At 43.8% G+C, this 14,111-nt stretch overlaps 1 protein-coding gene across 1 annotated transcript; it reads right to left on the bottom strand.

The window, feature by feature from the left end:
* Positions 1-5,332: 5,332 nt before the first annotated feature.
* LOC133850124 (uncharacterized) lies at positions 5,333-8,019 on the bottom strand. The gene has a single exon (XM_062286114.1). The coding sequence runs from the start codon at positions 7,716-7,718 to the stop codon at positions 7,341-7,343; it is 378 nt and encodes a 125-aa protein (XP_062142098.1). The 5' UTR covers positions 7,719-8,019; the 3' UTR covers positions 5,333-7,340.
* Positions 8,020-14,111: the final 6,092 nt, after the last annotated feature.

The following is a 14,111-nucleotide window of genomic DNA, read 5'->3' as shown; positions in this document are numbered from 1 at the left end:
TAAAACCACTTTAAGAAAAAATTCTTAAAACTAAGAAGATTAGTCTAAAAAATTCCAAGTTCTCAAAATAAGATAAAAAATACTAGATTTAGGTTACAATATTCTGTAATCCATTCAAATACAATATTTTGTATCTTATAATAATATTTGTGACCTTAAAACTATAAGAAAAGTTGTTCCTATTAATAAGAATATTTACATTAATTGGCAAATTAATATGCTCATCAAATTATGCAGCTTATATTGTGACAAATAATATAGTGTAAAGCAAAATCATAAATACTCAAAAACATTTACTGCTATTTCGAGTTAAGAGAAATCATTTAGAACACCCAAACAACATAAATGTTAATAAAAATCCTTTATAAGTCTCCACTTAAGTGAAATATTCTGGAGCAACTAATCGATTTAATTTCTTCGCCACCTGCAGCGTAGTTCAATCTATTTCAAGTATCAACATTCTCACGATATCAGAGTTTATTTCTCTCTTTCTTTCGCTCTTTTTGTCTCTCACAATTCGCTACAAATAATTATTATTAACACCAAAAGCAGCAAAAAGTCGTCAACGTAGAAGTCGCTGCTATTGGTTACTATTGCTATGGTTGTTGTTGTTGTTGCTTCTGTGGTTATTGGTGCTGCTGTTGCTGTTGTTATTGTTGCTGCTGCAGTTGTTGTAGTTGCTGCCTCTGGGCAGCAGAGCAATCAATCAAAACGCGCTCCAGATCCGGGGCCAATGCGTAGATTTATATCAGCGCCTTGACGATGTGTCAGCAACTGTTGCTGTTGCTCCGATTTGGCTGGCGAGGGATGCTGCTCAGCTTCGCATACGCTGACAGCGAAGATGCCTCATAAATGCAATGAGCAACAGCGGCATTGGCAGCAGCAGACGTTGCCACATTGGCACTGCCACAATGCCACTGCCGATTATGAGATGATTGCTTAAGATGACAACGAGCAGGCTGTGACTGAGATTGAAGCTGGCGACGACGACTCCAACTCCAGACTGTGCAGTCTGAGTCAGTGGCTTTGACTCTCAGACTGAGTCTGAGTCTGACTCTGGCTGAGCCCCTGAGCTGATCTGTGGCCCAGTGAATGACATGAACGAGGCACGAGGAATGCCCCATGCGAGTGGCAGCAATAAAAATGACGTTCCAGATTATTGCACACACAGCAGCAACAGCAACCAAGACTGGACAGAGAAGAAGGGGGAAAGGGGAAGGCGAGTCTACATGAGCGACGACACATGAACGTGTTCCGAAGCTGATGATGCTTACGCGCTTTTCAAGTTCCACACATAGTTGCTGTCATTATTAAAGACATTTTCAACTACATTCTAGTAGGTACTTAATTTCGCAGCAAAAACAACGACAACGTCGCTGCAGCAGCAACATGTTGCTGTCGGTTCAGAGAAGGGAGTGAGGGCGAACTCTCAAGGAATGCCACCTCACACGCACTCGACAGTCCCTACAAAGGGCTCAAGAGAGGAAGAGAGAGCGAGGGGCACAACTTGTGGACTGTCAACTGCGAAAGCTGAGACTTAAGCGAAGAGTTTGGAGGAAACAACTGCAAAGAGATCTGCATGCATATGCATTGTGTAGGCGCAGCCCAAATCCTTTTACAACAAGAAAGACAACAACTGCGTTTGCAACTGTCGCGCAGAGAGACAGAGAGAGCAAAAAATTGATGAGTTAATTAACGCGCATCGCCAACATTCCGGGCGACTAATAACCAAGTTGTAGTAGATGAGACCACGACCAAGAGTGCTTGAGGAGAACTCTGATGTTGCTGTGGAGGACTCAGCATTCGCCATATTTATGAGTAAGCAACACAACTCGTTGTCGATCTGGCACTTCAATGTCAGTTGTTCATCATCATTATGACCATCGTGATCGTGATCATCATCATCTCAGTCGAGAGTATCATGGCTGGCTGCAACAACGCTGCAGCAATGCGACTGCAATGCGCTCTTTAATTGAGTTTTGCGTTGCAACTGCAACTGCAACTGACTCTGTTTATGGCCATGTTGTTGGCGTGCAACAGCAACAGCAGCCACAGCCACAGCAGCAGCAACTGCAGCTTCAACGTGGCATATTATCACACAACCATTAAATATGATGAAGACTGCCGAGTCAAGCTGCCTCTCTTTCTCTTCCTCTTCCTCTCTCTCTCTCTTCCTTAGCTCTTGTGTCCAGTTGGAGCATCAGATGCCGCTGTCGTCAACTTTACGCATTTATGACGCGTTTTCTCATCGCTGCAGCAGCAATTGCAGCAGAGAGCGAGCATCCAACTTCAGCTAGTTCTAGACAAAAGGCAAACAACCGCAGGCGAAGCAGAGATCCAATGTTGCTCCCTGGGGCCATTACGCATACTTTTAAGTTTTGGTCTTTGGCGCTGAGCCACAGTTTCCCCCTCTTCCTCCTTCTCCTCCTAGAACTAGCGAAGCTCCAGTTGCAGAACTCAGATCATTATCAATGATCTGGTGGCCATCGTCTTTGCCATTGGCATTCCCAGTTGCGCTTTCAATGTCCATCGTCCACTCGTATCTGTTGCTGTTGCTCTGGCTGTTGCTCTTGTCTGTTGTCTGTCTTGCTGCAATCTCAACTGACACAATGCCAAGCACAGTGGTTCCAAAAACCCATCTCGACTATGAGTACTCGGCATCGCATCGCATCGCACTCGTATTGAGCAATGCGCTGATTGATTGCTTTCTTGTAAATATTTCTTCCTCTTTGTTGTTGCTGTTGCAGCTGCCGTTGCAGTTGCTGCTGCTGTTGTTGCTGCTGCCACGCTGGCAATTTATTGGCCATGGTCGGTGGAAACGCTTCCCTCGGCTGCCGTTGGATGATTAAAAACGCTTTTGTGTAAATTATTAGCTGCAAATTCTCAGTTCAAAGTCATTTGCTGCGCCACCAGCAACAGTTGTTGCTGCTCTTGCTGTTGCTGTTGTTGTCGCTCATAATTCTCGCCTTGAGGTTTGCCACAGGTTTCCTTTCAACGCCATCGCCATCGTCGTCGTCGTCGTCGTCGTCGTGGTCTCATCATCAATTGCGTTTCGGTGTGAAAATGATGTATGTTACACTGCGGTTGGTTTCGCATTGCACTCCGCCTTCAGCCTCCCCCCGCTTCCGCTCTCTCTCTTTCACTCAGCCTCTTATCCATCTCCCACTGCAGATAGAGCTGTTGTTGGCCTAGCCCTTTGACTCTAGCGCAAATTGTCGGCGGTTGCTTTGAGACGCGTAAACAAAAGTCTCAGTTTCTCCCCCCTCATTTCTTTTGTGAGTCAACATCTAAATTTCCTTAATATTTCCATTTGCTGGTTGATAGAATTTATGCTTAGCTCAGCGATTGGGTAACGAGCTGCATCTTCAGCTCCAGTTGCAATTGCAATTGCAATTGCATTTGCAGTTGCAGTTAGAGTTGAACCTCATTGAGGCATTCCGCAGAGTTGAACATGCAACAGCAACATCAGCAACAGCAGCAACAGCAACATCAGCTATGGCCATGACAATGACAGCGTCTGGTTCGAAGGAGCATTGCCAATATTTATTGACATTTACCTTTGGCCAGGCAAAAAGTGCCCTCAGGATGCTGCAACATCGACAAGCGAGCAGACAGCAAGACAGAAGAAGGAGAGTCCAGGGCCACAGCCAAGCTGTTGCTGCCGAGAAGAGAAGCGAGGCGAGGCAAAGAAAAGAGCTGTTCAACTGTCAGTTATCATTCACTCAACGAACACAAAATGACAAAAATTGCAAACTGAACAAGAATTCAATGCTGTGTTGCTGTGGCTGCTTCTGTTGCTGCTGCTGCTGTTGCAGATGCAAATGTTGCTGCTGAGTTACGAGCAGCGCTTTCGCTTAGAACGAGCTGAAAGTGGACAATGGAGTGAACACAGGATGTTGTCGTCTCAAGGTCTATTCCATAACTCAGCCATTGGTTGTTGCCAGTTGCGAGTTGCCAGTTGACATTGCCCCGTTTTCACTCGCAATTAAAACGCCAGCAACAACTGTTGCAACTGAAACTGCAATCGATAGCTGCAACTCTCTCTCTCTTTCTAACAGTTGCCACAAATTTGAAATGAAATATTTTCGATTCTGCTGTCAACGCGAGTTCTGTTGACAACACATTAGCAACTGTTGCCGCCACGCAGCAGCCAGCAACCAGCAACTACAACTACGGCAGCAACATGTTGTTGCCACTGGACGCGGCGACATCGGACGCATGCGCATGCGCCGCACGATTTGCAATTTGCAACTAATTGAACGCGTGCGCAGGCGCAGTTTGTACCTCGCTCTGCTCTGGCTCTCTCACGCTTCCTCTTCCTCCTCCTTCTCCCTTTCTACGTATGCCACTTGCCACATGCAGCAAGCGCCGTTTGGCAGTTAGAAAAGTGCCAGGCGACAAATGGAGAACGACAGACGAAAAAACGATACGAGTGCACAGCAAACACACAAAAACAAATAGAAATACGAGTACTCAGATAGAGATAGAGACAGAGACAGAGAGAGAGAGAGACTCTGCGACACGCGTGCAACTCGAAACTAGACGCGAATTAGTTTTGAATTGAATGAATTTGGACAGGCTCTCTCCGTGGAGCCTCCGCTCCAGAAAACTAGCATACGTGCCTCAATGCAACACGTTAAGCCAAGTCGAACACAAACCCAACACCAACAACTGCAGAGCAACCAGTTTCCCCATTGGCGACAACTACAAATGATAATAAACACCAACCACTGACACTTTAAGTGTGGATCAATAAGAAATTTAGTCGCAAATTCCAAAAAATTGTTAAAGCTAAGAATAAATGTTGAAAATCTAACCTTTTAAACGCTGGAAAGTCGATGTTGATTTCGTAGATAAGTTGATAAAGTTGATGATCTGTAAATAGAAGTGAATTATGATTAATGATAATCAGAATTGACATTTAAAGAAAACAATCAATTAGTATAAAAATAATTATAATAATAAGTAACTAAGTCGAATCCGCTCGACTGCCAGATACCCGCTACCCATTTTGAATAAAAGACAGTACGGTATTGATTTTTAAATATACTAAATTAATGTACCACGAAAATACTAAACATATACAAAAATCTATAATCGGTAAAGTACTACATTCAAAATATACCATAGAATACTGAAATATGCCAGATTGTCAGTCAAAGGCTATATTTGGTAGATTTAGTACTACATTCAAAATATACCATATTGTGCAAAATATACTCGATTATCACTCAAATCAACTAAAATTTTCATTGAAATCCAAATCTTAATTATAATAACTAACATTTCAGGGAAAAAGTTTCCTATAATACTTCTCAAAGTCTTGAGTATTGAAGTATTTTCGTTTCATTCCTCACCTCACAAATAATAATACTCTGCATTCTTTCTCTCTCTCTCTAATTTACTGTCTTTCACAATTGTTCTCGATCTCTAGCTCATTGTCCATCTCTCTGATTGCTTCCCTCTCCCAAATTCTATTAAATTTATTTGCAATTATGGCGCAGCATAAAGTCCAAATCCAAGTTGCCTGCAGTGTCTGCAAACTGTCTTCGACTGCATGCACTTGGTTGCTGCCCTTGTGAGTAGCTTTTGTTATTGTCCGTGGCTCACTTTAGTGGGTGGCTGTGTGTGGAGAAGGGAGGCGGGGCAGTCGCCTTATTATTGCTGAGGCCAGGCCAAAAAAAAACTAGAGAGAGCAACAACAGAAACAACAGCAATCTGCAATATGTTTATGCATTTCTTGTGGTCGCTTTGGCGGCATTGGCAACGACGACAATGGCTCTGGAATGTGGCTCCATTAAATTGTGAGCCTAATACACGATTTGCCAAAGCTTTTGTTGTTCTTCTTGTTGCTGTTATTGTTGTTGTTGTCGTGGTGTTGTGGTTGCTACTGTTGTTGGTGTGATTGCTACTGTTGTTGGCGTTTTGTTTGTTGTCGCGGCGCATTAGCAATTTAATTGATTTGTAGGCAACAATTTGTCAGCCACTTCAAGCCATGCCATGCCACCTGCCTCAGTACTCAGAGCTCAGTCCTCAGACCTCGATCTACGATCTCTCTGGGCTCGCTTGGCCTCCAGCAGCAGCAGTAGCAGCAACAACAACCAAAGCACAGCAGCAGGTTTGCTGCTGCTCGTTTGTCATAAAATATGCATAATACATCAGATCAGATCTCTCGCTGATCCCAGCCAGATACACATAGCTGAGCTGCAGTTGGGGGTGTTGTCGTCTCGCATGCTAAATCCAGCAGCAGCAGCAGCAGCAACATGGCGTCGCAACAACACGACGAGCGAGACAGCAACAGGTGGCAACAACAGCAGCAGCCCTTTGGGTTTGCCTTGTTTGTTTTCCACATCGTTGGCTCTTCGTTCCGCTTCTTCTCTTTCTCCTCCTCCTCCTTTTTCCCTTTTGCTTCTGCTGTTGCCCTGTTGGTTATTAGCAACATTCAGCAGCTACACCCATTTAATTAGAGGCCTTCGCTTCACACACAGCTGTTGCCTGGCTGCTAGTTGCAGCCATTTTAAGAAGACAAGGGAGAAAGAGAAAAAATAATGAAAGAGAGCGAGGGAAAGAGACACAGAGATTGGAATGGGAATCCTTCTGCCATTACCAACTTTCTATTTCGCCCAGAAAAGTTCAGACTCAATCGCCCAGCTCAATGATTTATGCGCCATAGAAAGATCGCTGGCGACACCTGCGGCTATTGTCAGGGAAGGTGTTGGTTTCATGTGCAGCTCCCAGAAACAAGTATTGGAGTCCAAGTTGCCTTTCTTTTGGCTGCAGCGCGAATAACTTAATTAGGTTTTTCTGTCGAAATGCGGCACAATGCGGCAACTAATGCTGCTGCCACGCCCACTGGCCAGCAGACAATGCTTTGGCCAGCTGATGACCCACTCGAACAATGAGAGAGCCGCCTGCTTCACCTTCTTCATCTCACTTGGCCTTTTTAATGGAGTTCTGTATAAATTCACACTGTTGTTATACATTTCGCCCGATGAAATCCCAGGTCCAAGTCGAGTCCCAATTTGAAGCTTTCTTTGTAGCCCTGAAATGCGCAGAAGACAAATGGACACGCATTTGTCTTGGTCGGCTTAATGTGCGTCTGTCTCTCGAATCTTTACACAACTTCATTAGCCTGGCAAAGTTCCGGGAAGAAGCTGCTGCTGCTGCTTCTTCTTCCCTTGCATTTACAGTTAGCTCACGCAACGCCCACGCTTTGGAGTGCTTAAGGCGCCTGCTCACTTGGCACCATTTACTAGAATCGAAACATTTATTGCTTTCCTAATACTAATCTTAAAATAGGGATTCGGTGGGATGATGACATGGTGACATAAGGCATCTGATTATGTTTCAAGTGAAGGTGCAGCAGTTTCTTCGATCGCTTCAGCAGCTGCTGCGGCACGCAGCTCTTGCAATTCCCGCTGATGCTTTAAAGTAACCTCCAAGAAGCTCAAATAGTCTGCATCCACTTCCTCCAACTCCACGTTTGATTCCTCCTCATTCACCTCCTCCTCCTCTTCTGCGGAGCTCTCCTCTTGCATGCCACAGAAGTTAAGCACTTGCTGCTGGTGCCATTCCATTAAATCCTTGTAAGTGCTGCTCCAGATCTCGCCTAGCGGTTGTTGCCTCGGTGTTCTTGTCGCAGCTGTTGCCCTTTGCTTGCCTCGCTTGTGTTTTCGCTTGCGCTGCTTACGTCGTTTCTTCAGTCTGCCCATTTCCATAACTTGTTTTTTTCGTTTTATTTAAATACGTTTCATGTGCTACGCATTTTTGTTTACTATTTTATTGTGCTGCAATTTTGTTTATGCTCCCTTAGGTTATTGATATCGATAAGTAGCTTCTATCGATTGGATAAGTGGCCAGCTGTGTTCGCAACTCAGCTGTTCGATGTGGCGTTGCCAGACAGCCAGAACGAGTTGGAATAACCAAGAGGTCGTAAAAAGTACACTGACCCACAGATGGCGCTAGAAAGCAGTCGTTGAATTTGAAAATGTTGTTGCAAATGAAAATATATGTATGTATGCACAAATTATTAAGGCAAAAACTACAATTTATATAAGTATTTGATTAGTTGGAAGCAACAGCTTTTCAATATGTTGCAAATGTCAACTAAAAAGCTGCGTTGACTTAAAATTAAATGTACGCGGAGTCATTTAATTTCAACTTGATATAATTTGTAGGGCGATGAGTAAATTGTAAATGAAAGATAATTAAACGGTTAGTCTTATTAAAAAACGTATACCATTGAATTAAATAAATTAGAAATGAATTAATTAAATAAAATTAACATGATTAACCCTGTTGCAAACCCCTTTTGACGTGGTCAGTCAGTTGGTCGGCTGACTGACTTCAATTTGCAGAGCTCGTAAAGCCGAGGAGGCCTGAGTAAAGCCAAAGCCAAAGCGTGTTTGTTGTAGTGTTTTTCGTTTCCATTCAAAACTAAGATTTCAAAATGCACATTAAAATTCAGCGAGTGCTTAGGCAAGGGGTCGACAAGGAGAAGGAGTTGGGCTACGTTTGAGTTGGCCTGGCCTGAGTTGTGCTTGGATTAGGGCGGATCAATTTGCTTGTGGTGCGAATGCAAATTGGCCAGCGGTATGATTTAAATGAGGCTCAGCACAAGCGGCCAAACAAAGGCGCAAGCGGCCGGTCGATTGAGTATTGAGTGGACATCCTGCTGCGCACTCGCCAGCCGGAAGAACAATCGAGTTCGGTATCTGGTAGCTGGTGTCCTTCCTGTGTCCTTTTTGCGATGAACTTTGAACGAGCGCAGGTCGCGCACCACATAAAGGAAAATTAGGTTTACACCTACTTTTCCAATATGGTCATAAAACAATTTACAGATTTACAAGGGATCATCTTATGTGTGTCCTCTCTCTCTCTCTCTTACTGTCTATACTTTTCTCTCTCTATCTATTTGCAGGGCGAGGACGTGGAAATGGGGCGCGTGGACATGACCGTAAAAAGCAATCCGCAATCCGCCTTTAGCTCAGCGCCTTCTCCACTCTGAGCACTCCACATGTGTTTACTTTGCCAACTCCTGGGAGTGAAGAGGAGAGGGGGAGGAGGGTGGTTGAAGAGCTTTTTCATTTTCGATGAAGTAATATGCGCTGATAATATGAAAAACATCCGCCGGCCAGGATTTGCACGCACTTATTCCCTTTTAATGGACTTGCCTCCACTACACTCCATTTTTTGGCAATCTTTGCATATTTATACCCGGTAGCTACAAAGTAAAAGGGCATTATATCTCAGTTATGAGACGGAAAAAAATGTCCGTCAATATGATTAATATACAATCATTGCATAAATCATTAAACATGGAAATTACTCAAAGAAAACAGTTAGTTATTTCCCCTAAAACGTGCAACGGGTATTTGATAGTGAAGTAGCATCTACTGCAGCTTTGTCACTTGTTTTTTGCATATTTTTCGATTGGGATAATGCTGTTGCTCGACTCCCGGCCGCAGTCGGAGTCGGAGTCGGGCGCATATGATTATTCTCATATACCCGCGAGTGTAAAACTGGCGAAATGACAATTTGGCTTCGCTCAGGTTGCAAATTGATCTGGGCCGAGGATGAGCAGCAGGTATATATGAATAGAATATATAGTCTCGAGGATTATAATTCTTGAGCTGAGGATCAGCCGAGGCCTAGGGCGGACTAGCCACAAGAGAAAGGGTAGAGTGGTTGGGTTAGCAGTCGGGTTAGAGGTCGGGGAAAAGGGATATGGGAAAAGTAGGCAAGTTAGTAACTCTCATTACTTTAAATGGATTTCAATTAAGTTGCAAATTGATCTCAAAACAATTGAGTCCCGCCGAGGCGTTTGAGTGCCTCGGTTTGTGCTTTAGCCACGCGTCCTAAGCCCAACCCAAGAAGCAGCAACCGAGCAGCAGCTTGTCGCAAAACAAAAGGCACAAAAGGAGCTGCGGCTGCTGATCCAGTTTGTTCAGTTTTGGTGGTTGTAGTAGGCGGGCAACTGTTTGCTATTTTCATTCATCTCAATGTCCTCGTTCCGTCCTCGGTCGCTGTCTCATCTCCTTGTCATCTGCGGCTGTGTAAGCGATACCAGCGAACCAGCTGCCAATTGCTGGAGCAGCACTTGATGACTTTCCCCCCGGAGTTTTTGCTTTTGCCCCGCTGATGACTCGTCAGTTTCGCGGCCAAGTGGCTGCCATCAACTGTGCAGCTCTGGCGTTGACAGGATAACGAGATTTTCAAGTGGACGCGCGACGCCTTCCACTTCACACCCTTTTGCTAGCCAACTAGCAATCGAACTCGGACTTTAACTCTGATTCCGATTCCGATTCGGACTCAACTCAAGCTGCAGATGAAGTGTTTAGGATATGTTATGAGCAAGTCCATCGTTGAGCTCTTAATAATCTCTGCCAAGCATTAACGATTTTTCTCGCAATTAGTTGCAGGAAATTGAAAAATTAAAAAAAGGCAGCGGCAGGGAAAAAAACGATTTTCCAAGGACTTAGGCACGCTTTGTCCGGCATTGAGAAGAGAAAAAAGGCAGCAGCAATCAAATGCGCATCAGCGATCACCACAATGAGGAAAAGAGAGAGCGAGAGAGGCGTGTGAAGAAAAGAGCAGAGACGAAATGAGGCATCGAGGGAGCCTTGCCATGGATCTGTCTCTGTTTCGGTACAACGGGGCTTATCCCGGCTGAGCCTTGTTGCGATTTGTACGGTCAATTGAAAAGCGACCAGAGAAACGATCACTTTAATAATAGAGCAGGGTAGGGAAGAGTTCGGGAAAAGAGCAGGGGAATGCAATGCGGGAAAGCAGCAACGTTGGAATGCCAGGCTGAGGCCATTGTGTTGGCATTGTTTTTTATGGGCAAAATAGAACACGGGATAACAAGAAAACACCACGAACACAACGCGACAATAGAGAGGGAGAAAGAGGGAAAGGGAGAGGGAGAGGGAGAGAGGGACTCAGCCTCGACAATTGTGAAAACAAACACAAACCACACGCAGTGAGAACACCAGAGAAAAGCAGCAGCTAGAGCTCGAAAAGACTCTTGGCTCGGAGGAGCTGCCTACTCCTTCTTCTCCGTATGTTCCTTTGGCATTTCTCGCTTCGGGAACTACTTTCTCTCCTTCTCCATTGGCAATCCTTTCGTTTGTCTATTTTGTCGTCGTTCTTCGCTGTTTGTTTGTTTGCCAATTTGCGCCCAAAAAAATAAAACAAGAAAGAGATGTAAACTCTATTTGGCTGTGGCGGCTGCTGCCTTTGTCAAAGGTGCGGCATGTGGCATGTGCAACACTCGCAATTCTGCCTCTCTGATTGTGCGATTTGTCAAGAAAGAGTTAAGGCAAATAGAAGGCAACTCAGGACACAAACTCGTCCCTGGCAAACTCAACTCAACTCGACTCGACTAATTAATTGAGTTGAAGTAATTCACTGCTTGAATTTCCACTCCTGAATTATGATTTATTCACGTCTTTGGCTTGCCAAAAATTTCTGCCCAAATATTTACCTCCCCAAAGGGCACATAATTTAAATTTATAATTAAGCATCAAATAAACAAATCAAAAATTATGACAGGAGAGACAATGAACCCCACGGAAGTCCAAACAATTACTTTTCATAATTGTTAATTATTGAAAAGGTTTCCCAAGACGCGCCCAAAGATTAGATTAAAGGAGGCCAACTTGTAGAAGACATAATAATAAACATAGTAGTTAAAAGAAATATTTCGATTGTTTTTCTTGTGCCAAAAGGAAAATTATAAATAATAAGAAGCCTTGCGATAATTCATTTGCATTTATATTGCATCAATAAAAATAAATAAAATAATAATCTTGTTTCTGTTATTATCCCTTAAAGGTTCAAAATAATAATGGATCAATTGAGAAAGCAAATCAAAAATATTAGCAGGAAGATTGTAATGAGTGTGAGTTATGACTTCAAGGCCAATTCTTAAATAAAAACTAGAAAAGTTTTATGAATTTAGGAAAGATATAATAAATAGATTACAGAATTATAAACGAAACAATTCCCTCTTCTCCATAGCAAAAGAAGAAACATAACTTTAATTCAAAATCAAATTAAATAACACGTTTGAATCGATTCTATTGCTCTCAAACCTCAATCTGAACAAACTGTCCTCAATTTGTCTGTAAAAAATTGACCCAGAGGTAAACAAAGTGTGGACTTGTTTGCTCTCGCGTTGAGAGAAAACCCGAAGAGGCAGCTGTTGTCGCTCTCCCAGTTCCTAGTTCTCAATTCTCGCTCCCAATTCCGAGTTGTTGTCGTTGTTGCTGTTGCTGTTGCTTTGTTGATCGGCAAACACGCTGAGGCTGTTGTTAATTGCTGGCAACCATTTTGGCTTGATCACGCCCCGCTTCATTCATCCCGCTTTCGCATTATTCGTATCTCAATTTTCATCCCGAATCCAGTTTTGAGTTTTCATTTCACGTTGGCCGCACGTTTGGTTTTATTGCACCTTTTGTTGTTGTTTCACTCTCTCTCGCACTCACGTACTTCGAATCAGTTTATCCCTGCAGGCAGCAGTTGCTGCTGTCTCTCTCCTTCCCAATCATCGTCCTGGTCTTCATCCTCGTCATCAGTGGCGCATGCGTAATCATGGCAATTTGCACGCTTACGCATATCGCAAGATTACCCTGATCCGGATACTGATCCCTGCCCTGATCCCTTGATGCGACTGCGACTGCCATTGCTATAGCTTCTCTTTCTGCGTCGCATCGCATCAAGCGATATTTGGATTAAACATTTAATTGACGACGATTCGAAAAACCGGTGTGACGGGATCGACATCGTCTCAGCTCCGTTCCAGGGGTTGCTAATTGCCCGCTGCTGTCGCGGATTAGCTGGCAACGGGGCCACATTTGATTAACATATCAATGTCAGTAGCAGGCGAAGAGTTGGATGAAGACTTGGACTTGGACTTGGACTGTCATCTGCTGCTTCTGTTGTTGATTATTTTATTTGGATTTTGATTTTAATTTTGCGATTTCAATTCCTCAATTGGCGATTTGAACGCTTTTGGCTTCTGTTCGTCTGCGAAATTCGCTTAAATTTTTAACAAGACAAATACCCAAAGCCCACACACACTCCACACACACACACACACACACACGCTCAGCTCTCCTCCCCCTTTGTGGTCTATGCTGAGCAAGCAATCAGAAAAAGAAACTTTTCTAATTTTGCACAACGGAAAACGGAAAATTGCCGTCGGCGCCATTATTGCGAGTGGAAAGCAGAGCAAAGCAAAGCAAAGCGAAGGAAACAAATCGAATTCGAAATCAGAATCAGAATCAGCATCGAGAAAAGAAATGGCTGAAATCGAAATAAAAATCATGATGAGGAGGAACAGAAAGAGAAGAAGAAGTAGAATACTTGCCCCCATCTTGAGTTGAGTTGGAAAAGTAGAAAAACCTTTTATTCCGCAGTGTTTACACAGTCCTTTGCCAATTGAACTTTTTCCCGGCCAAGGATGCAGGACGCAGGACTCGCAGGATGCCAAATACACGAGTCAACTCTCTCGCACAATACTTAGTCGAGTTAATTTAATTTGTTATTTAAAATTCAATCTACGAACTAAAACAAAAAGCGAGTCGAAAGTTTTTGCACTCGCAAAACTCGCATAAAAAATCAAGTTAAAAATGCGAAAAAATCGTGGAAAAAAGAACCACAAACATAAAACAAAGTGGAGGCAAAGTGTAGAGGGATGCAAGTGGATGATGGATGAAGCACAACTTTGGAGCTTAACCAGCAGGGCAGCCATGCCAGCTTAAGTTGAGAATGTGAGTTTGTGGCGAGTGTCCCAATTCCCGTCGGTAGTCCTCTCTTTCTCTTTCTCCTCCTGCTTCCTCTCGTCTCATGTTGCCATGTAAGAAGTTCAGAGCAAAAACAAATAACAGTTGTCGTCCTTAACCCCTTGTTCCCTTCTGTCGCTGACTATTAACGCTCCAATGGAGCTCAGTTGTTGTCGTTGGCTGGCTTGCTTAATTATTCAATAATTTCTAAAAGCATTGGCAACATTCGACAATAGAGTCGACAATGTCGCACATGTCGCCCAGCTCCAGATCCTTTCATCCTTTTACAGGCTGCGCGGCGTCCCCTCCTAATCAGTTGGATAC

Source organism: Drosophila sulfurigaster, chromosome 2L (genome assembly GCF_023558435.1).
Source record: "Drosophila sulfurigaster albostrigata strain 15112-1811.04 chromosome 2L, ASM2355843v2, whole genome shotgun sequence".
NCBI lineage: Eukaryota > Metazoa > Arthropoda > Insecta > Diptera > Drosophilidae > Drosophila > Drosophila sulfurigaster.
This window is presented reverse-complemented; position numbering and strand designations above follow the sequence as displayed.

What these genes read in the sequence shown, in the direction of transcription:
- LOC133850124 (XM_062286114.1), bottom strand. Translation starts at nt 7,718, where the DNA reads ATGGAAATGGGCAGACTGAAGAAACGACGTAAGCAGCGCAAGCGAAAA.